This window comes from Ceratotherium simum, chromosome 5 (assembly GCF_057802395.1).
Source record: "Ceratotherium simum simum isolate JZ-2026a chromosome 5, ASM5780239v1, whole genome shotgun sequence".
Taxonomy (NCBI): Eukaryota; Metazoa; Chordata; class Mammalia; order Perissodactyla; family Rhinocerotidae; genus Ceratotherium; species Ceratotherium simum.
In genome coordinates this window covers 90,578,450-90,595,155 of record NC_141904.1, presented here as the reverse complement: position 1 = coordinate 90,595,155, position 16,706 = coordinate 90,578,450, and the positions used below count along the sequence as shown (strand labels likewise).

Genomic DNA, 16,706 nt, shown 5'->3' with positions numbered 1-16,706 from the left:
TTGGGGCGGGAGATTCATCCCTGCTGCTGCACGGGGCTGTGGATTCTTCATCCTCGTTACTGTCCTGCAGCGGTTCCCAAAGCGAGGTCCCAGGGCCAGCGGCGGCGGCGGCGGCAGCAGCAGCACCTGGGAACGTGTCAGAAATGCAAATCAGAGACTGCGGGGCAGCCCAGCATCAGGGCTGCACAGCCCTTGGTGATTCTGATGTCTGCTGGAGTTTGACAGCCTCCTGCTGGGGCGTATTCCTAGCCACTGTTCTGAAGGGAGAAACTCATATTCCTGATCAGTTTTTTCCAAGAGAGAAGGGATTATGTGCTTTTATTCTATGTGAAAATTAAATGAGGGGATGGCTCTGCAAACCTTTTCCAGTTTCCATAACTCCCTGAGCTGGTGTTTTCTTCATTGCCTGCTCTTGCCCTCTGCTCCCTCCTGCATTATCCCTCTCCTTCTTTCTCCTCCCACCCCATCCCCTCCCCGAGGCCCCCAGTGACACCCTTGTCATTCACTCCAGGAGGCCTGTCTTAGCGCATGCCGTGTTGGACCTCTGGGTGCACTGGACTCCTGTCCTTCTCCTAGCCCTCTGCCCTCGGCCCCAGGGCACCCATGCTCCTGGCTGGGTTCCCAGCTCCCAGTATCCCTGGCTGGCACTTCTGCCCCTGCCCCAATACTGGTGTCCTCAGGGCCCAGTCCTGGGCCCTAGGCTCTTCTCCTGTCACCTCCTCCCTTCCAGTGTCCAGAGCCCATCTGTCTTCTTCGAGTTTCACACCACCTCTCCTCTCAACAGAGGTGTGTTGAATGAATAAGTGAATAAATTCATCACACCCAGCTCATCTCCCCTCGCCCCCAAAGTGGATTGTTCTCCAGGGTCAGCTTGTTGAATAAATGGCCTCAACGTCCACTGAGACACCAGGTTGCCCCTCCCCTACTTTCCCTGTGCCTGCCCTCAGGCTCCAGTCTGGGTGTTGGAAGGAAGAGGGCTGTGAAGGGCTGGTCAGAACTCTGGCGCTCCTTCAGTTTAGCAAATGGAGTGTAAGCAAGGGAACAAACAAACCATAGAGCATCCAACAATGTAACGCTTGGGCAGGAAACAAAGGTGGGGAGACAGGCTGGGACCAGAAGGGAAGGTCAAGGCAGGCCTCTAAGGAGGGGCATCTGGACTGAGACCCGAGTGAAGGCAGGGGCCCTCCAAGAAAAGGCAGGGTAGTGGAGGGGGTTCAGGCAGACGGAAGGGTGAATGAAAGGCTCTGAGGCAGGACTAGGAACATCAGGGGTGTCTGGAGAAGAGTGACCACCGGAGGGGCTGGGAGTTTGAGCTGCCTTCCATAGCTGGAGGAGAAGCCCTTCGAAGGTTTCTCCCGTCCCGGATCTGCGGGATCTCACTCCCAGAGCTGCAACTGTGCACTGCCTGAGGCTGCTTGCCAAGCTGGGTGCCAGGGGAGGGTGCTTCTCTGCAATTGCATAAGGTGCCTGCGGGACCCTGGCAGGTCTGCTTTCCCTCCTCTTGAGTCTGCATCTCCCACTGTAGCTGCAAGCCTCAGAGCAGGCCTCTCTCTGGTCCTTGCCTGGAGTCAAGCAGCCTGGTCCCCAGTATGTAGAAAAGAGGGAGGGGCTAGAGGTCTGCCCACATGAAGGGGGGAGGGCAATCTGAGAAGGCTTCCTGAAGGAGGTGACATTGTAGATGGGCCTGGGGTGAGAACTAGGCAGTCTCTGAGTGACACCATATGTTTCTGAGTGGAGTGGAGTCAAATCCAGGTGGGGAAGAAGGATGGCCCGTCGTGGAAGCCTCAGGATGCTTGGCCTGGAGTCCCATGTCCCCTGCTGCCCCTCACTGCTCTCCTCCCGCAGCTGGCGCTGAGGAACGCCCTGCGCTACTTCCCCCCGGACCTCCAGGAGCTGCTGGCCCCCGAGTTTGCCCAGGAGCTGCGGCAGTATGGGCACATCTACATGTACCGGCTCTGCCCCAGCATTGAAATGAGGTGAGTGCCGGCGGGCGCAGCTTCAGAGGGGGCGGGGGAGGCAGCTGGGAGGGTCGGCAGTGAGGGGAGCATGCAGGCTGTCTGTGCTAGGAGGCCCACGCGCTGCGTGCTGAGACGAGGCACTCGCGCAGAGAAGGGCGGCTGTGTTGTGTCTGTGGGGGTCTGCAGCCTAGAACTGGGCTCCAGATATGGGATCCTGATCAGATGGGTCTCTCTGGCCCACCGTCCTGGGCAGTCAGTTCTGTGCAATTCTGGAGCCAAATTGTATCCAAAATCCCTTTCTAAACTCCACATTTCGCCGTCCCGCCAGAGGGTGAGGAGACGCGGCTCTGTCAGTCCTCACAGAGTTCAGGGTCCCCGTTAGGGGCCTCAAGCTGCAGCGTGGACGGCACTGGAGGCCCTGTGAAAACGTGGGTGGCTGGCCTCACCCCACGTTGTGGATTCGGCAGTTCTAGCGTGGGGCGGGAGGATCTGCCTCTCTCACAGTTCCCAGGGGTCATACTCTGAGCACCATTGGTCTTGAATGTGCCCAGAAGCCCTGACTTGTCTGAGACCACACAGGGAGTATTGTTGTCCCCATAAAGCAGGAGCCATGTCCCCTCATTCCTGTCAGGGTCTGCTGGCCTGGCACCTACTCTAGAATTGGTGCCCAGGAGCGCTGGTGACGTGAAGGAAAGAAGGAATGAGTAAACTCCGCCCAGGGTAGAGGCTTCTGGAAAGCAGACATCAGCTTTGCTTCAAAGTCAGCTTTCTCCCAGTTGGAGCCTGCCGCGTGGTGAGGAAGGACGGCCAAACTCCCCATCCCTAGAAGGGGCAGCACAAAGCACAACGTGAGCCCAGAGCAGGTTGGCCTTGCTGGTCTGGAAGCGCCTCCTGCTGGGAGCTCCGCGGCAGGACGCAGGTCTAGCTGTCCACCCCTGTGCGAGCAGGGTGGGCCTGAGCATTGCAGGAAGGAAGCTGGGTGCTCTCGCTTGGTCACACCTGGTGGCTGCACTCCTCTTGCAGGGCCTACCCCATCGAGCAGTACCCCTGCCGGACGAGAGCTGCTGCGGCCATCATGCATATGATCATGAACAACCTGGACCCTGCTGTGGCCCAGGTAGTGGCTCGGGAAACCAGGGCCCCGGGGCCAGCACTGTCCCATAGAAACATGATGGGACACACACGTAATGCTTTTAAGATTTTTACTTAGAAGTAATGATAGATTCGCAGGAAGTTGTAAAGATAGTGCAGAGAGGACCACATACCCCTCTCCCAGCATCCCCCCGTGGTTGCATCATCTGTGACTGCAGCAGAGCATCAACACCAGGACATCAACATTGGTACAGTGGATACACGTGGCCTTGTAAATCTTCTAACAGCCACGTGAAAAAGTGAAAAGAAACAGATTTAATACTGTATTTTGTTTATCCCAATATATTCAAAATATTATCATTTTAACCTGTAATCACTATAAAAATTATTGAGATATTTTACAATCTTTTTTCCCACTAAGTCTTTGAAATCAGGGGTGTATTTTACACTTAGAGCACGTCAGACAGGCCACGGTTCAAGCACTCGATAGCTGCACATGGACGTGCCACATGTGCCTGGCACAGGCATCCTCGAGCCAGTCTGTACATCAGATACCCACATTTGACAAAGGGTAGCCTTCGCAGGAGTGAGTCTCCAATGTTATATTTGAAGGCAATATATCCCTAGAATTTGACCACTCTGCCTAGTTGTCAGAGCTTCCTCAGCCCTTGCCCTGGCCCCAGAACCTGGTCACAAACAGACCCCTGACATTGACCCCAGGATGAGTTCCAAAGTGACTGCAGACCCAGCTCTGACTCTCACCCCAAGCCAAGCCGTTACCCCAGTCACAGATGGGCCAGTCTTCCTATAGAGGCCGCTGTCCCTGCCCTCGCCCCTCTGGCTTCTCACCCTGTACCCCAAACTCCTTCTTCAAGGGCTGTTGGCCACCTTGTCCTGTTGAGCCCAGCACAGGGATGGGGGCCCTTCCTTCCCAGGGCCCCACCTCAAACAACACCATGTCTTCTCCAGTTTCCCCAGGAGCTCGTGACCTATGGAGGAAATGGGCAGGTGTTTAGCAACTGGGCTCAGGTATGCTGGCTTGGCCCCCACCCCCAGGCCTTTCCCCACCATGTCCTCTGGCCGGGAAGGAGATTACAAACTCTGAGGCTTGGGACTCAGGTCTCTGCCCCCGAAATGCCTGAGATCTCAGCACTGGACCCTATTTGGGGATGTTGAAGTTCCTAAGGGTAGGAGTGGCATTATGGGAGGCACCAGGAGCCACTGGAGTGCAATGGAGACCTGGAGGGACAGAGGCACTGGAGGGGACTCCTGGGGCCTGTGGGAGCTCTCTGGGCTTGGTTGGTGACTTGAGACCTGGTGTGGGCCCCCCACTAAACAGAGCCCTCTATGCTTTGCTCTCCTCTGCAGTTCTGGCTGACGATGTCCTACTTGTCACAGATGACAGAGGAGCAGACCCTGGTCATGTACAGCGGACACCCGCTGGGCCTTTTCCCGAGCAGTCCTGGTGCCCCACGGCTGGTCATCACCAATGGGATGGTGGGTCTGGGGGCAGCCGGGCACGGAGGCTGCTTGGGGGCAGCAGGGAGAGCCAGGCGCTCCTGACGCTCGCTCAGCCATCATCTCCAAGGGCTCTGCGCTGCCCGCAGCCCTCGGCTCCTGCCCCTGTTTTCCAGGTCATTCCTAACTACTCCTCCAGGACAGAGTATGAGAAGCTCTTTGCCCTTGGAGTTACAATGTAAGTTGCTATTTCAGTTTATGTTATGGCATCTCCAACTTAGTCGTTGTTGGCCTTAAAAGCAAAAGAGCCAGTTGTTTTACCAGCTAAATGAGTTTATTTGGGAATAGCAGAGGAATTGCCACTCAGGACATGCAACTATGGCAAAACCATAGGCAAGTCTGGAGAACAAAGGAGAGGGGCTTGCTGTTATAGAGGGCAGGAGGAACTTGGGAGGGGCTGTTTTGAACAAAAGTCCACTGGAGAAGAGTGAGAGTTCAGGGTGGTGACAGTTTCTCATTGGCTGAGCATGGCAGTCTCTCATAGTCTGGGCTGTTGCTGGACAAAGAGAAAATCTTCCTTCCTTCTGCTGGGGTAGTAAGGTGAGCCTCTTCCTGCCCAGGATTGTACAGATAGCTGCAGTGGGTGGTGTGCATGAGTGCTCCCCCTTCAGGGCTTCCTAGCTGCACTTCGAATGAGATTTTCCTTTATTCATTTCACACCATGCTTTATTATAAAACAATGTAGCAATATTAAATACAATTTTGAAAAACACTCACAATCACAGCACTGCAGCACAATTTCATGTTTACGTATTCCCTAGTAGTTTTCATGGATATGCCTACAATTTTTATATACTTGTAAGCGAGTGAACATACAATTTAAATCCTGCTTTTCTCCAACATTTTATTATGAACCATTTCAAACATGCAGAAAATTGAAAGAATTTACAGTGAACACCGATTCTGTGATTAACACACTACTAAACTCGCTTGATCCCGTCTCTATCTATCTATCTATCCCTCCATCTATCCTCCTGCCTTGGGTTTTGGGGCATCTCAAAGTAAGATGCAAATAATTATGGCCTGGAATTCAGTATTTACAATTTTTTCTTTCAAAGTGAAATTTACAATAATGAAATGCACACATGTTCCGTGCACTGTTGGGTGAATTCTAACCAATGTGTTTACTGGTGCAACTCAGACCCCGTCAAGGTCCAGAGCACTACTATTCCATGTTATAAAATTAATGCACGCTCCAGACTGAAAACTTTTCCCTCCAACAGTATAAAAGGAACTACAGTGAAAAGGAAATCCCTCTCCTACCCTAGACTCCCCAGTTCACAGTGTCTCCTGTGTCTTCCAGACCTTTCTTATGCATGTGGTTACAGGTTTAGGTAAGAAGACCATTATAAATACCCTCAGCACTTGCCTTTCTGCCTTTTTTTTTTTTAATGATTTTATTTATTTATTTTTTCCCCCAAAGGCCCAGTAGATAGTTGTATGTCATAGCTGCACATCCTTCTAGTTGCTGTATGTGGGACGCGGCCTCAGCATGGCCGGACAAGTGGTGCGTCGGTGCGCGCCAGGGATCCAAACCCGGGTCGCCAGTAGCGGAGCGCATGCACTTAACCGCTAAGCCACGGGGCGGGCCCATACCTTTCTGCTTTGACAACACAGCTTAGAGATTGTTTATTTCAGCAAATGTGGTCTAACTTTTATTCTACCCTCAGTGTTCAATTGCAGCATAATTTATTTAGCCCACTTGGCATCTGATTTGGGTTGTTTCCAGTTCCTTGGGATTATAAAGAATACTACAGTGAGGGTCCTGATCCGCACATCTTTGTGAATCTCTGAGAGTGTCGCTCTAAGATAATAACCATGTAAAATGTGGTCAAGTCGGGGGTATTAGAAGCCAATTAACCAGGCCTCAGGCTAATACGTTATAGTATAATCATAATAATAGTCACCACTGTGTGTTGTTCTAGGATTTATAGATGCCATCGCATTTAATCCTCTACGAGAGCCTCTGAACTAGGTACCCTTACTGACCCGTTTAGTGGAGGAAGAAACTGAGGCTCAGAAACCCAGTTATCATTTGGGTTGGTCCCGAGTAGTTACTGTTGCTGTCAATATTATTGTGAGGGCTGAAGACCTCTTCTGTGCCAGGGGAAGCAGCTGTGGAGCCAGAGCAGTGGTCCCCATCCTGGCTCCGCTGTTCCTAACTGTGATTTCGGGCGCGTTGCTGTGCCTCTGCTTCATGGATTCAGGATGGTTTAAAGGGGGCAGCTGCAGAGGCAGACCCGGTCTGGCTGCACCTGAGGGTTGACCCCAGGTGCTGTGGGCAGTTGACCAGTTGACTAAAGAAAAGATGCAAATTGCCAGTAGAGACAGGAAAAGGTTTAAATGTCTAAGCAATCTGAATAAAGCAAAACTTTTTCACTGTCAGGCTGACAAAAATGAAAATACAGAGGACAGCACGTGCTGGGGAGGATGTGGGGAAACCGGTAGGCACAGATTGGGGCAGAGTCTAGGTCAGCACAGCAAGGCTGCAGGAGGCCGGGAGGGCTGCGTCCAGTGACTGGGGTCAAAGCTCCAAATGGAGAAGATTTGCCCCCACAATTTTACTTCCAAGAGTGATCTTGGGAGCAGCATGCAGCAGGTCAGTGGAGCACAAAGGATCGAGTCAGAAAGACTAGACATCAGTCCCCAGCTCTGCCACGTGTCTGTGCATGACGCCGGGACTCCGATCCTGTCTGTAAAGAGGGGATGTTGGCAGCTCCTCCCTCAGAGAGTTGTGTGACAACTGATGAAATGATAAGGCAGCACCCTTGGCACGGGGCACAAAGGGAGCCCTGGGGCACTGGGCTCCGGAGGGTGCTGGCCCACCGGGGAGCACAGCCGTGGTGGGGGCTGGGGTCTGTGCTGCCCTGGGGTCTGGTGGCTTCACCTGTCTCCCTGGATGGAGGTTTATTATGTTAGCACTATCCTCTTATGTTGCGTGATAGTCATATAACCTGTCAAGGTAAGGGTAGTGCCTCCCCAGTTTTTGGAAGAGGAAGTGTAACCAAACTCAATGGGTCTGTCTCTTGGTGAGTACAGAGCCGATAAGCACAACCAAGGCTGAAGTGGGTGAAGAAAAGGTTTATTGTTTGCACAAGCAGTGGAGAACACGGGATATTTCCCAAAAGCAGTGTCTCCCCGAGCTCAGTGCCGGTGGAGACTTTATACACAAGAGTGCAGAGGATAACAGGTTTATTCGTTACAACTGTGTAACAACTGTGCTTAACCAGGGCGCGTGTGTAGTAGGTAAGCAGGCCATTACATAACCAGTGCAAGGGACGTGCCATTAAGCCGTTACATAAGGAGTGCGAGGCACGTGCTGCTACGTAAGGAGTGCAAGGTAACTTTTGGACGCTTGGGGCTGGAGTCTTTTGTAGAGGTTTTGCTGCAAGCATGCAAGATGGCAGCATCTGCCAGACGGGGACATCAGCTTCTGAAAAAAAGAACGTTTAGTTTCTTCTTGTCTGGAAAACATTTGACAGACCATGCTAATTATTGATCAGATTCTCAGTAACCCTTTCCTTGCCTGCTTCCCCAGTCACGGAAGCAGAGGTTCCAAGTGGACCAGTGCCTTGCCTAAGTTATGGGATAGGCTTGGCCTTCAGACACAGACCTGTGACAATCAGGATCCCCCCCTTGCTCCAGAAGAGAGAAGGGGCTGGGGAAGGTTACCTGGGGACAGGGGCCCCATAGAGAAGAGCAGTGAACTTGAAGTTGACAAGGAAGTAGGGGCTGGAGAGTCTCCTTACTTCAGCAGTCCTCTGGGAAGGGTAAAACTGAGGCAACAGCAGAATGCTGTCAATCCCCATCACACTGCCCAAATCCAGTGTTGGATGTTCTCAAGTGATGGGAACAGGCACACTCATGCACTGCTGCCGACAGTCCCTCTGAAATTTGACGGTATCCATTAGTATTTTAAATGTTTGCACCTGATGACCCAGCACTCCCCCTTCCTGGTTTCCACCCTGGAGGGCACAGCCTAGGGGCCCAGGTTGCACACTGCAGTGTTGTTCGTTGTTCGTGTAGGGGAACCGGAGCCGGAGCCATCCCAATGATCAATAGGGGAGAGGAGAACATTCTGTGGCTTCTGATACTGTATACGGTGGAGTCATGGAAAAGAATAAGCAGGATCTGTGTGCTGATTTTGAAAGAACACCACGGGCATTGTGTTTAGGGGGAAAAGCAAGCTGCAGAAACAATACCTACAAAATGAGGCCATTTATGTAACTAATACTAACAATAACAATAACCCCTCACACAAAACAGTCCTTTAAATGCCATTCACGGAAGTCTAACTTACACACAGCGCGGTGCACAAACCTGAGGTGTGCAGCTCGGTGAATGCTGACAAATGTGCATAGATAGCCCCGCCCCCGCCTCCCACAGCTCCCTCCCTCCTGCCAGCAGGTCGGCTCCCCAAATGAAGGTGGTCGAATGTGATAGGAGTAGAATCCTGCAGAATGTACTCTTTCAGTCTGGCTTCTTCACTCAGCCACATGGCACACGGGAGGGCTTCCTTCTTCTTCGCCGGGTAGTGTTCCATCGTGTTCACACGCCGCGATTCATTTTTCTCTCCTCCTGGTGATGGGCATTTCAGCTGTGTCAGGTTTTGGCCAGTGCAAAGAAAGTTGCTATGAACGATGGTGTGCGTGTCCTTACGTGGGCATAAGCATCGAAAGAGGAAGTACGGGGTCAGGTTGCCTTCAGCTTCCGTCTATATGGCTAGATATTCCCCACTGCGATTCTACCGATCATACTACAGGTCTTAAGAGAGCGAAACCTGTTTATAGAAGGTCTGAGAGGCCAGGGGACCAGAAGTGGGGGCCGGTAGCCTTTTCTATAATGTTTTTTAAGGAGAATGTATTAATGATTTTGGGGTAATTAAAAATGAGTTTTCAGGGCTGGCCTGGTGGCTTAGCAGTTAAGTGTGCGCGCTCTGCTACTGGCGGCCCGGGTTCGGATCCGGGCACGCACGGACGCACCGCTTCTCCGGCCATGCTGAGGCCGCGTCCCACATACAGCAACTAGAAGGATGTGCAGCTATGACATACAACTATCTACTGGGGCTTTGGGGGAAAAAAAGGAGGAGGATTGGCAGTAGATGTTAGCTCAGAGCCGGTCTTCCTCAGCAAAAAGAGGAGGATTAGCATGGATGTTAGCTCAAGGCTGATCTTCCTCACAAAAAAAAAAAAAATGAGTTTTCAACCACTTAAAGTGGGAGAGGCTGTGCCTGGCCCTGGGCTCACCTCCCTGCTTGCCTTGTCTGTGGTCAGGTACGGTCAGATGACAGCAGGCAGCTATTGCTACATCGGTCCCCAAGGAATCGTCCACGGCACAGTGGTGAGAGATAGGGGCCATGCCTGTCCACAGGGTATGGGAGGTGGACATGCTGTGGACGTGCTAGGAGTGGACAGTGAGCACCCGACTCCTCTTCCTGCAGCTCACAGTGCTGAATGCAGGGCGTCGGTACCTAGGCATCGAGGACCTGGCTGGGAAGGTCTTCGTCACCTCTGGGCTGGGCGGAATGAGTGGGGCTCAGGCCAAAGCTGCAGTCATCGTGGGGTGCATCGGTGTGATAGCAGAGGTGAGCCTGGCAGGAGTGCCTAGTCCTCTCCCTGCCCACCTCCGTCCTTCCTCATTCCAGAGCCGCTCACACTCACAGCCCTCTGTTCTCTCGCGCCCCTCATGCACCGCCTCCTCAGAGCCTCCCAGGCTGGGTTCCCACGGCAGTGCATGCCTCCTGCCTTCACAGTGCCCACCCCCTTCCACAGTCAGTGCCTGCTGATGCTTCTGTGAAACTGACCTTCTGTGGGCACGGCTTCCCTTATCCACCACGTCCCTGGAACGTAGCTGGGAGCCAGTAAATGTTTGTGAATAAATGAACACAGACTCCCCCAACTCAGACAGTCCCCAGTCAGGGGTAGGGGAAGCACATGAGTCGCCACCAGTCGAGGTGAGGGAAGGCAGCTTTCCCTGGCTGGCTCTCATAGCTTTCTTTGGTAGTGCCGAGGAGAGGAAGGCAAGCAGGAAGAGGCAGTGAGTGGCTCTGAGAAAAGCCTTGGTGATACACACCAGGTGATTTGCACTTAGTTGATGCTAAACCTGTGATATACATAGCTGTACTTGTTCGGAGCCCATCTGGCTTCAGGTAACAGAAAACTGAACTATGGCAGCTTACACAAATAGAGTTTTATTTTTCTCACATAACCAGCAGTGTTGGCATTGGTTCAGCAGCTCAGTGATGTCAGGGCCAACATCTCTAGATTCTCTTGGGCTTCCCTCACGGATACAAAACGGCTGCTCCAGCCCCAACCATCCCATCTATATTTAAGGCAGGAAGAAGGGAGAAGGGAAAGTGCCAGCTATGGCTGACTCTATTTTAGCCTGAAAATAATGTCTTAGAAATTCCTTCTTTTATGTCGTTGGCCAGTATTGGATAAATGATGTTCTTATCTACAAGGGAGGCTGGAAACAGTGGAAAGGATAGTTGTGATTAGCTTGGACATGGTTCATCTCCTGGGGCTGAGCAAAGTGTCATCCTGAGCAAAGTCACCCTGAGCAAAATCCGAGTTCTGTTGATAAGGAAGGCACTGACACTGTGTTATAAAAGTGGATGATCTACATGGGGGGGTGGCACCTGCCTAGGGGAGGGTGACACACTCAGGGGTGATTCGTCACTGGGTGGCCCTATGTCTCATGGTCCCAGGTGGATAAAGCAGCCCTCATGAAACGCCAGAAGCAAGGCTGGCTGATGGAAGTGACTGACAGCTTGGACCACTGCATGGAAAGACTCAGGTACAAAGACCGACACGTGAGCATTGAAAGTAGGGAGACAGTGAGAAGGGGCCCGGAGGCTGAGCTGCCTTGTGTGGCCTGTTCGGTGCCTGACACCTGGCCACCAATGGGCACCACCAAGTGACCGCTCAGAGATGGTACGGTAGAAGCGTCACAGGAGGGGTCTCAACGTCTGTTCTCGCTGGTTGTTATGGCTAGTGTGTAGGAAACCCTTGGGTCTGCGGACTTGTGGTCAGATACTTGGTTCCAAGAGATTTGCAGTCATTCTCTTGGTGTTCCTGATATCCAGCCACAGTTTGCGAAGACTGTGTCGTGTTTCTCACTGCTGTGGCCTCAGTGCAGCCCAGAGCGCGGCACATAGTATGTGCTCGTCTCAGCTGTTGTGGGAACCTGAGCCTTTGAAAGGTGGAGCTTTTCCTCGACGTGACCCCAGCAGGTTCCTCCCCACTTATGCTGGAGTGTCTGTGCTGTGTCAGAGGCAACATTTCCCTCCTGTTTGATGTCTCCTGAGGTACGTTAGTGGGAATGGGGGAGGACTGCCCTGGGAGCTGCTGCCCAGACGCTGTTTGTGAAGAGTCCTCGCAGCTCATTTGCTGTGCAGACCTGAGCCCCGTTAGAGGAGGTCGCATCAGCACAGTGGTTCTCCACTGGCTACAATTAGAAACCCCGGGGGCTTCAAAATACACACAGAAGATTGGATACTATTTTGACATAGGTCTTTCTAAAATGTCAATTTGACCACATTGCACCCCTGTTTAAAACTCTCAGCTAACTCTCCATAAATTATAGGAGAAATTCCAAACTCCTAGTGTGGCATTGAAGGGTCTTGCCTGATCCAGCTGCTATCCCTGTGAATGCTGTTTAGCATCCTGAATACACGCACACACTTGCACACTGTCACACACACACGCACACACTCATTTGCACATCCTCGTACAGATATCCACTTTTGCATGCATACGCACTCATGCACATAGTCACACACTCACATACACACATACACATTCACACATAGACACACACACACACTTCCAACTACTCTGATGTTTTTGTCATCTCTAACTTTCCCTCTTCCATCTGCCTTCTCCCTCTTGTCCCTCACACAAAGTTTGGGCCAGCTGAATTCCTACTGTCTCTCACACACACACACACACACACACACACACACATACACACACACACAGGCCAAAATCAGTTCAAATCAGTTTCACAAACTGCCTTAAGCAGCCTGTCTCGCCGTACTTCTGCTCCCTGAGCTGTGGAAGACACAGATGGGAACAGAGTGAGCCTCTGGGGCCCCCATCCCCGCGCTGGTCCTGCAGCTGGGATGCGGTCCTCCTCCAGCCTGGCACCCCTCTGGGACTAGGTGCCTTTTCCTGCCTCGTCGTCCTTGCGCTCTGGGGAGACAGGTGCGCACGCAGCTCTGGCAGGCATCTCTCTGCCAAGCATGGGATTCAGTCAATCTGCCTCTTTAAACAGGCACCGTACCGCCTCACTTATCATTGCTTTTTGATACCTCTAATGTCTGTGAGGGCTTTTATGTGTTCAAATCTTCTCTTCCCCAAAACATGCTTTCCTTTTTTTGTCCTTTTATTTTTCCGAGTAATGTTTGGAATCATCTTTGGTGACATCTACAATTGGAGGATCACCTTGAGTGAGTTCTAGAAAGATCCATCTTAGAGTTCTAATAGCAATAGCTCTAATTCTGCGAGTCTCCTCGGGAAGGGTTGTCACCATTGTTAAGTCAGTTCTCCGATCTGCGGCAGTCGAGTCTGTTTCCCTTACAGTTCTGAATCCTCGGGTGACGTGCCTCATAGGTGCCTGCACCTTAGGCCCTACACTCCACTTGCACGCGGTGCTCTTCGGGGCCCCTGGGTCTCCTGCGTCCTAGCCAGCTTGGTGCCCCCGGTTGCCGGGGGCAGCTGTGGGCAGATGTGACGGGAACATCTGTCCTGCTCTGTGCCCTTCTAGGGAAGCAAGGAGAAAGAAGGACGTGCTCAGCCTTGGGTACCACGGCAATGTGGTGGATCTTTGGTAAGTGGGGGGGTGGGAGTTGGCAGCCTTGGGGACCCCAAGTGAACCTCCCCCTCCAGCCAAGGTCCCAAGGGTGGCCAGGTACTCCCAGGACACAAAGCTTCAAGTGTCGGCTCACGGCAGCTTCTCTGCCTGACCCGGCAGTCTTCCCGCCAGAGTTCTTTCTGGGGGGCTGCAGGATTGGCCTCAGCCCTTGGCTGCTGGTCTTGTGGCTGCAAAACATGCTGCGGTCCTCCCCTGTCTAGGCCCTGCCCCTGCCTCTGCCCCTGCAGGTGCCGCCCTGCGCTGACCCCCCACGTCTTCCCCAGGGAGCGCCTGGTCCAGGAACTGGACACGACAGGGGAGCTCTTGGTGGACTTGGGGTCAGACCAGACATCCTGCCACAACCCATTCAGTGGTGGCTACTACCCTGTGCAGCTGGGCTTCACAGAGGCCCAGAGCCTCATGGCCTCCAACCCTGCTGCATTCAAGGCCCTAGTCCAGGAAAGGTGATGCAGGTCCCTGGGCAGCTCGGGTCTTGGGGGCAGGGTAGGGGGAGGCATGCATGGCTGGCAGGAGCTTTTGGACTGGGCAGTTCTGGCCTCCTCGTTCTCCAGCAGTCAGCTGTGTGGCCTTGGGCAAGACCCTTAACCTCTCTGAGCCTCTCTCTGTCAGACGAGGTGGAAGTCAGCAGAGCTGGCTGAGCTCCATGGGGTAGGGCTCGGGGATGACAGAGGTGGTGCGGGGAGGGCCAGCTCTCAGAGCCTCACTGGTGGGCAGAGCTGACCGCTGACCACCAGTCTGTTGCAGCCTGAGGAGGCAAGTCTCAGCCATCAACAGGCTGGCCAAGGAGAACTTCTTCTTTTGGGACTATGGCAACGCCTTCCTCTTGGAGGCCCACAGAGCAGGTGAGAGGAGGAGAGAGGCTGGGCGAGGGGGCCCCAGCCTCCCTAGGCTGGGAGGGGCTGAGACGCTGGCACTGGGCAAGCTGCCCTCTCTCCAGCCAGGGGTGGCCCAGCAGGTGCCTGGGGGAGGTGGGGCCACAGCGTGCAGCTTTCACTGTGCCCCTGCCAGGCCTTCTGGAAGCTGGCCTTGCTAGGTCCTTGGCCTCACTGGGCCTCAGTTTCTCCATTTGCTTTAAGAACAACGTAAAGCACCATAGGGAGAGCAGGTACAATGCTCGGGGATGAGCAAAAAAACGTGCAAAACAATGCATCTTTACTCTTGCGTGAAGGAAACGTCTTTCTGTAAAACAGGTGAGTCATTTGTGGAGGGTAAAGTTCAAGGGATACAAAAGACATACAGTGGGAAGCCTCCTCCGGGCCCTGTGTCCGGCATCGGCTGCCTCCTGGAATCTGCAGGCTGGGGATGCCTGTGCAGACACGCTGCGGCTGTGCGGGCAAACGTGGATGCGCCCCGCCGCGGCCTGCACGGCTGGCAGCGCGCTCCCTGCCTTCTCTCTTCCTCCTCTGCCTACACAGAGGCCTGGTGCTGCTCCTGCCAGGACAGGCTGCCTCCACAGCCCTTCCCTGGGCCTTTGTCGAATCGCCATCCGGGTGCTGGTGTGTCCTCACCCGGGGGGGCCCGCCAGCCCTCGGCCCCTCCAGGTGATTCTGGGCCGGGGCTCTGTCCACAGGAGCCGACGTGGAGAAGAAAGGCGCCCAGAAGACAGAATTCCGCTACCCCTCCTACGTCCAGCACATTATGGGGTAGGTGATGTGGCCCCTTCCAGCGTCTGGGTCCTGGCCATTCCGTCGGAAAAGCCTCCTCCTTTGGCCACCGCTGGGCTCATGCAGTGAGGCCTTTGCTCGGCCCTAGAGTGGCCACCGCGCCAGGTCATGGGACTTCCGCCACAAAATGCAGGTGAAGAGGAACTGAAACCCTGGGCGACCTCGTGCAGGGCCCCAGTGAGAGAGCAAAGAGGCTGCGGGGCCAGCCGCTGAGGTCACTTCCCGGCGAATGTCCCAACCTCCGTGTACCCTGAGTGCTGCGTCCAAGGAGCTGCCCATCCCATGGCCATGGCCACAGGCCCCGAGCGGGCGGCGGGCGGCTTGAGCCATGAAGGCCAAGACCTGCTGGTCCCTGAAGCCCGTGTGCCTGCCTGGCCTTGCAGGGCAGGTCTGGGGAGGCCAACGGCCTAGGACAAGGAGGGAGGAGCGGGAGGTACCCAGAGGGAGGTGGGCTAGGGGTAGAGGCTTCGAGGCCAAGCTGAGGAGTTTGGGTGTAAGCAACACAGAGGCCGGGAAAAGGAGGCCTCTTGATGCTTTTAGAAGATTGGCCAGCCCTTGTGTGCGCCAGATGGGACCAGAGAGGGAGGGAGGCGAGACAGAAACGGCTCCTTCTCAGGTTCACTGTGGGTGGAGGGGCAGAGCAGGAGTGGGCTGGGCCGCCGGCCACAGGCGCGCAGGGGCAGCTGAGGTCTCTGAGAGGGAGGAAGGGGGTAGCCTACGAGGGGGCTGGTGAGCAGGGGAGGCCAGGGACGCCCAGGCTGCTGTACCCTCTGCTGGAGGTCGCCTGGGAAGGTCAGGCCACCTAAGGCAAATGTGGCCAAGGCCCCACTTTCACTGTTTCTCTCAACTATTTAGTTTTACTTGACTGGTTTTCAGGTTGTAACAGTAATTTAAGGAAATTTCTGCTTGTCTGTGTCCCAGGTCGCTGCTCCTGCAGCTAGAGATGGTGCAGCTCTGAGAGGGGGGACAGAGAGCTAGGGGAGAGAACACTGAGGGGACTGAGGTCAGGAAGGGGGCTGAGAGGAGGGAGGGGGCTGGAGGAGGCAGGGCCTCTGAAGCTGCCTGTCCAATTAGTGGCTTAGGGGCTTCCAGCAACAATTTTAGAGGCTGAAGCCCCCGCTTCACTACACATGCCCACACACCACGCTTCCTGACACACACCCCCCTTGCAGACAGCCTCACTGCTCTCAGTTCTGCAGCCTCTGCTGCCCTTCCCTCCCCAGCCCCAGCCAGTGGGTACAGCCAGCTTGGGAAGCCCCAAGGTGACAAGGCATTTTGTCCCTGCAGGGACATATTCTCCCAGGGATTCGGGCCTTTCCGCTGGGTATGCACGTCAGGGGACCCCCAGGACCTGGCGGTCACGGATCAACTGGCCACGTCCGTGCTGGAAGAGGCCATTGCTGCCGGAGGTGAGGCCGTCGGGTTGGAGATGCTCTCGGCAGCCCTGGACGCAGCACTGTCTGTCCTTGCACCCGCCTCCCCCCACCGGACTTCTCTGCTGTCCCCTGCCTGGCCCGTGGGCACAGGAGCAGGCGGCGCGGGTTTGTGCCTGTCAACAGTGCTTCCGGGTCTTTGCAGCTGCTTGCTGTGCCCCCTCTGT

The 16,706-nt window shown here is 54.3% G+C and overlaps 1 protein-coding gene across 3 annotated transcripts in view; it reads left to right on the top strand.

Moving 5' to 3' along the window:
* Nucleotides 1-16,706, top strand: part of UROC1 (urocanate hydratase 1) — a 43,660-nt gene that overhangs the window by 5,737 nt on the left and 21,217 nt on the right. For all 3 annotated transcript variants that reach the window (XR_015552327.1, XM_004443566.3, XM_087431602.1), the window contains exons 2-14: nt 1,846-1,976; nt 2,982-3,075; nt 4,020-4,079; nt 4,419-4,547; nt 4,685-4,746; nt 9,842-9,908; nt 10,009-10,152; nt 11,275-11,363; nt 13,335-13,397; nt 13,706-13,885; nt 14,187-14,284; nt 15,013-15,085; nt 16,394-16,515. Coding sequence is in view for 2 of the 3 variants with exons in the window: in XM_004443566.3 (XP_004443623.2) it covers nt 1,846-1,976; nt 2,982-3,075; nt 4,020-4,079; nt 4,419-4,547; nt 4,685-4,746; nt 9,842-9,908; nt 10,009-10,152; nt 11,275-11,363; nt 13,335-13,397; nt 13,706-13,885; nt 14,187-14,284; nt 15,013-15,085; nt 16,394-16,515 (1,312 nt within the window). In the remaining variant the exon portion in view is untranslated. The remainder of the gene's footprint in view (nt 1-1,845; nt 1,977-2,981; nt 3,076-4,019; nt 4,080-4,418; nt 4,548-4,684; nt 4,747-9,841; nt 9,909-10,008; nt 10,153-11,274; nt 11,364-13,334; nt 13,398-13,705; nt 13,886-14,186; nt 14,285-15,012; nt 15,086-16,393; nt 16,516-16,706) is intronic.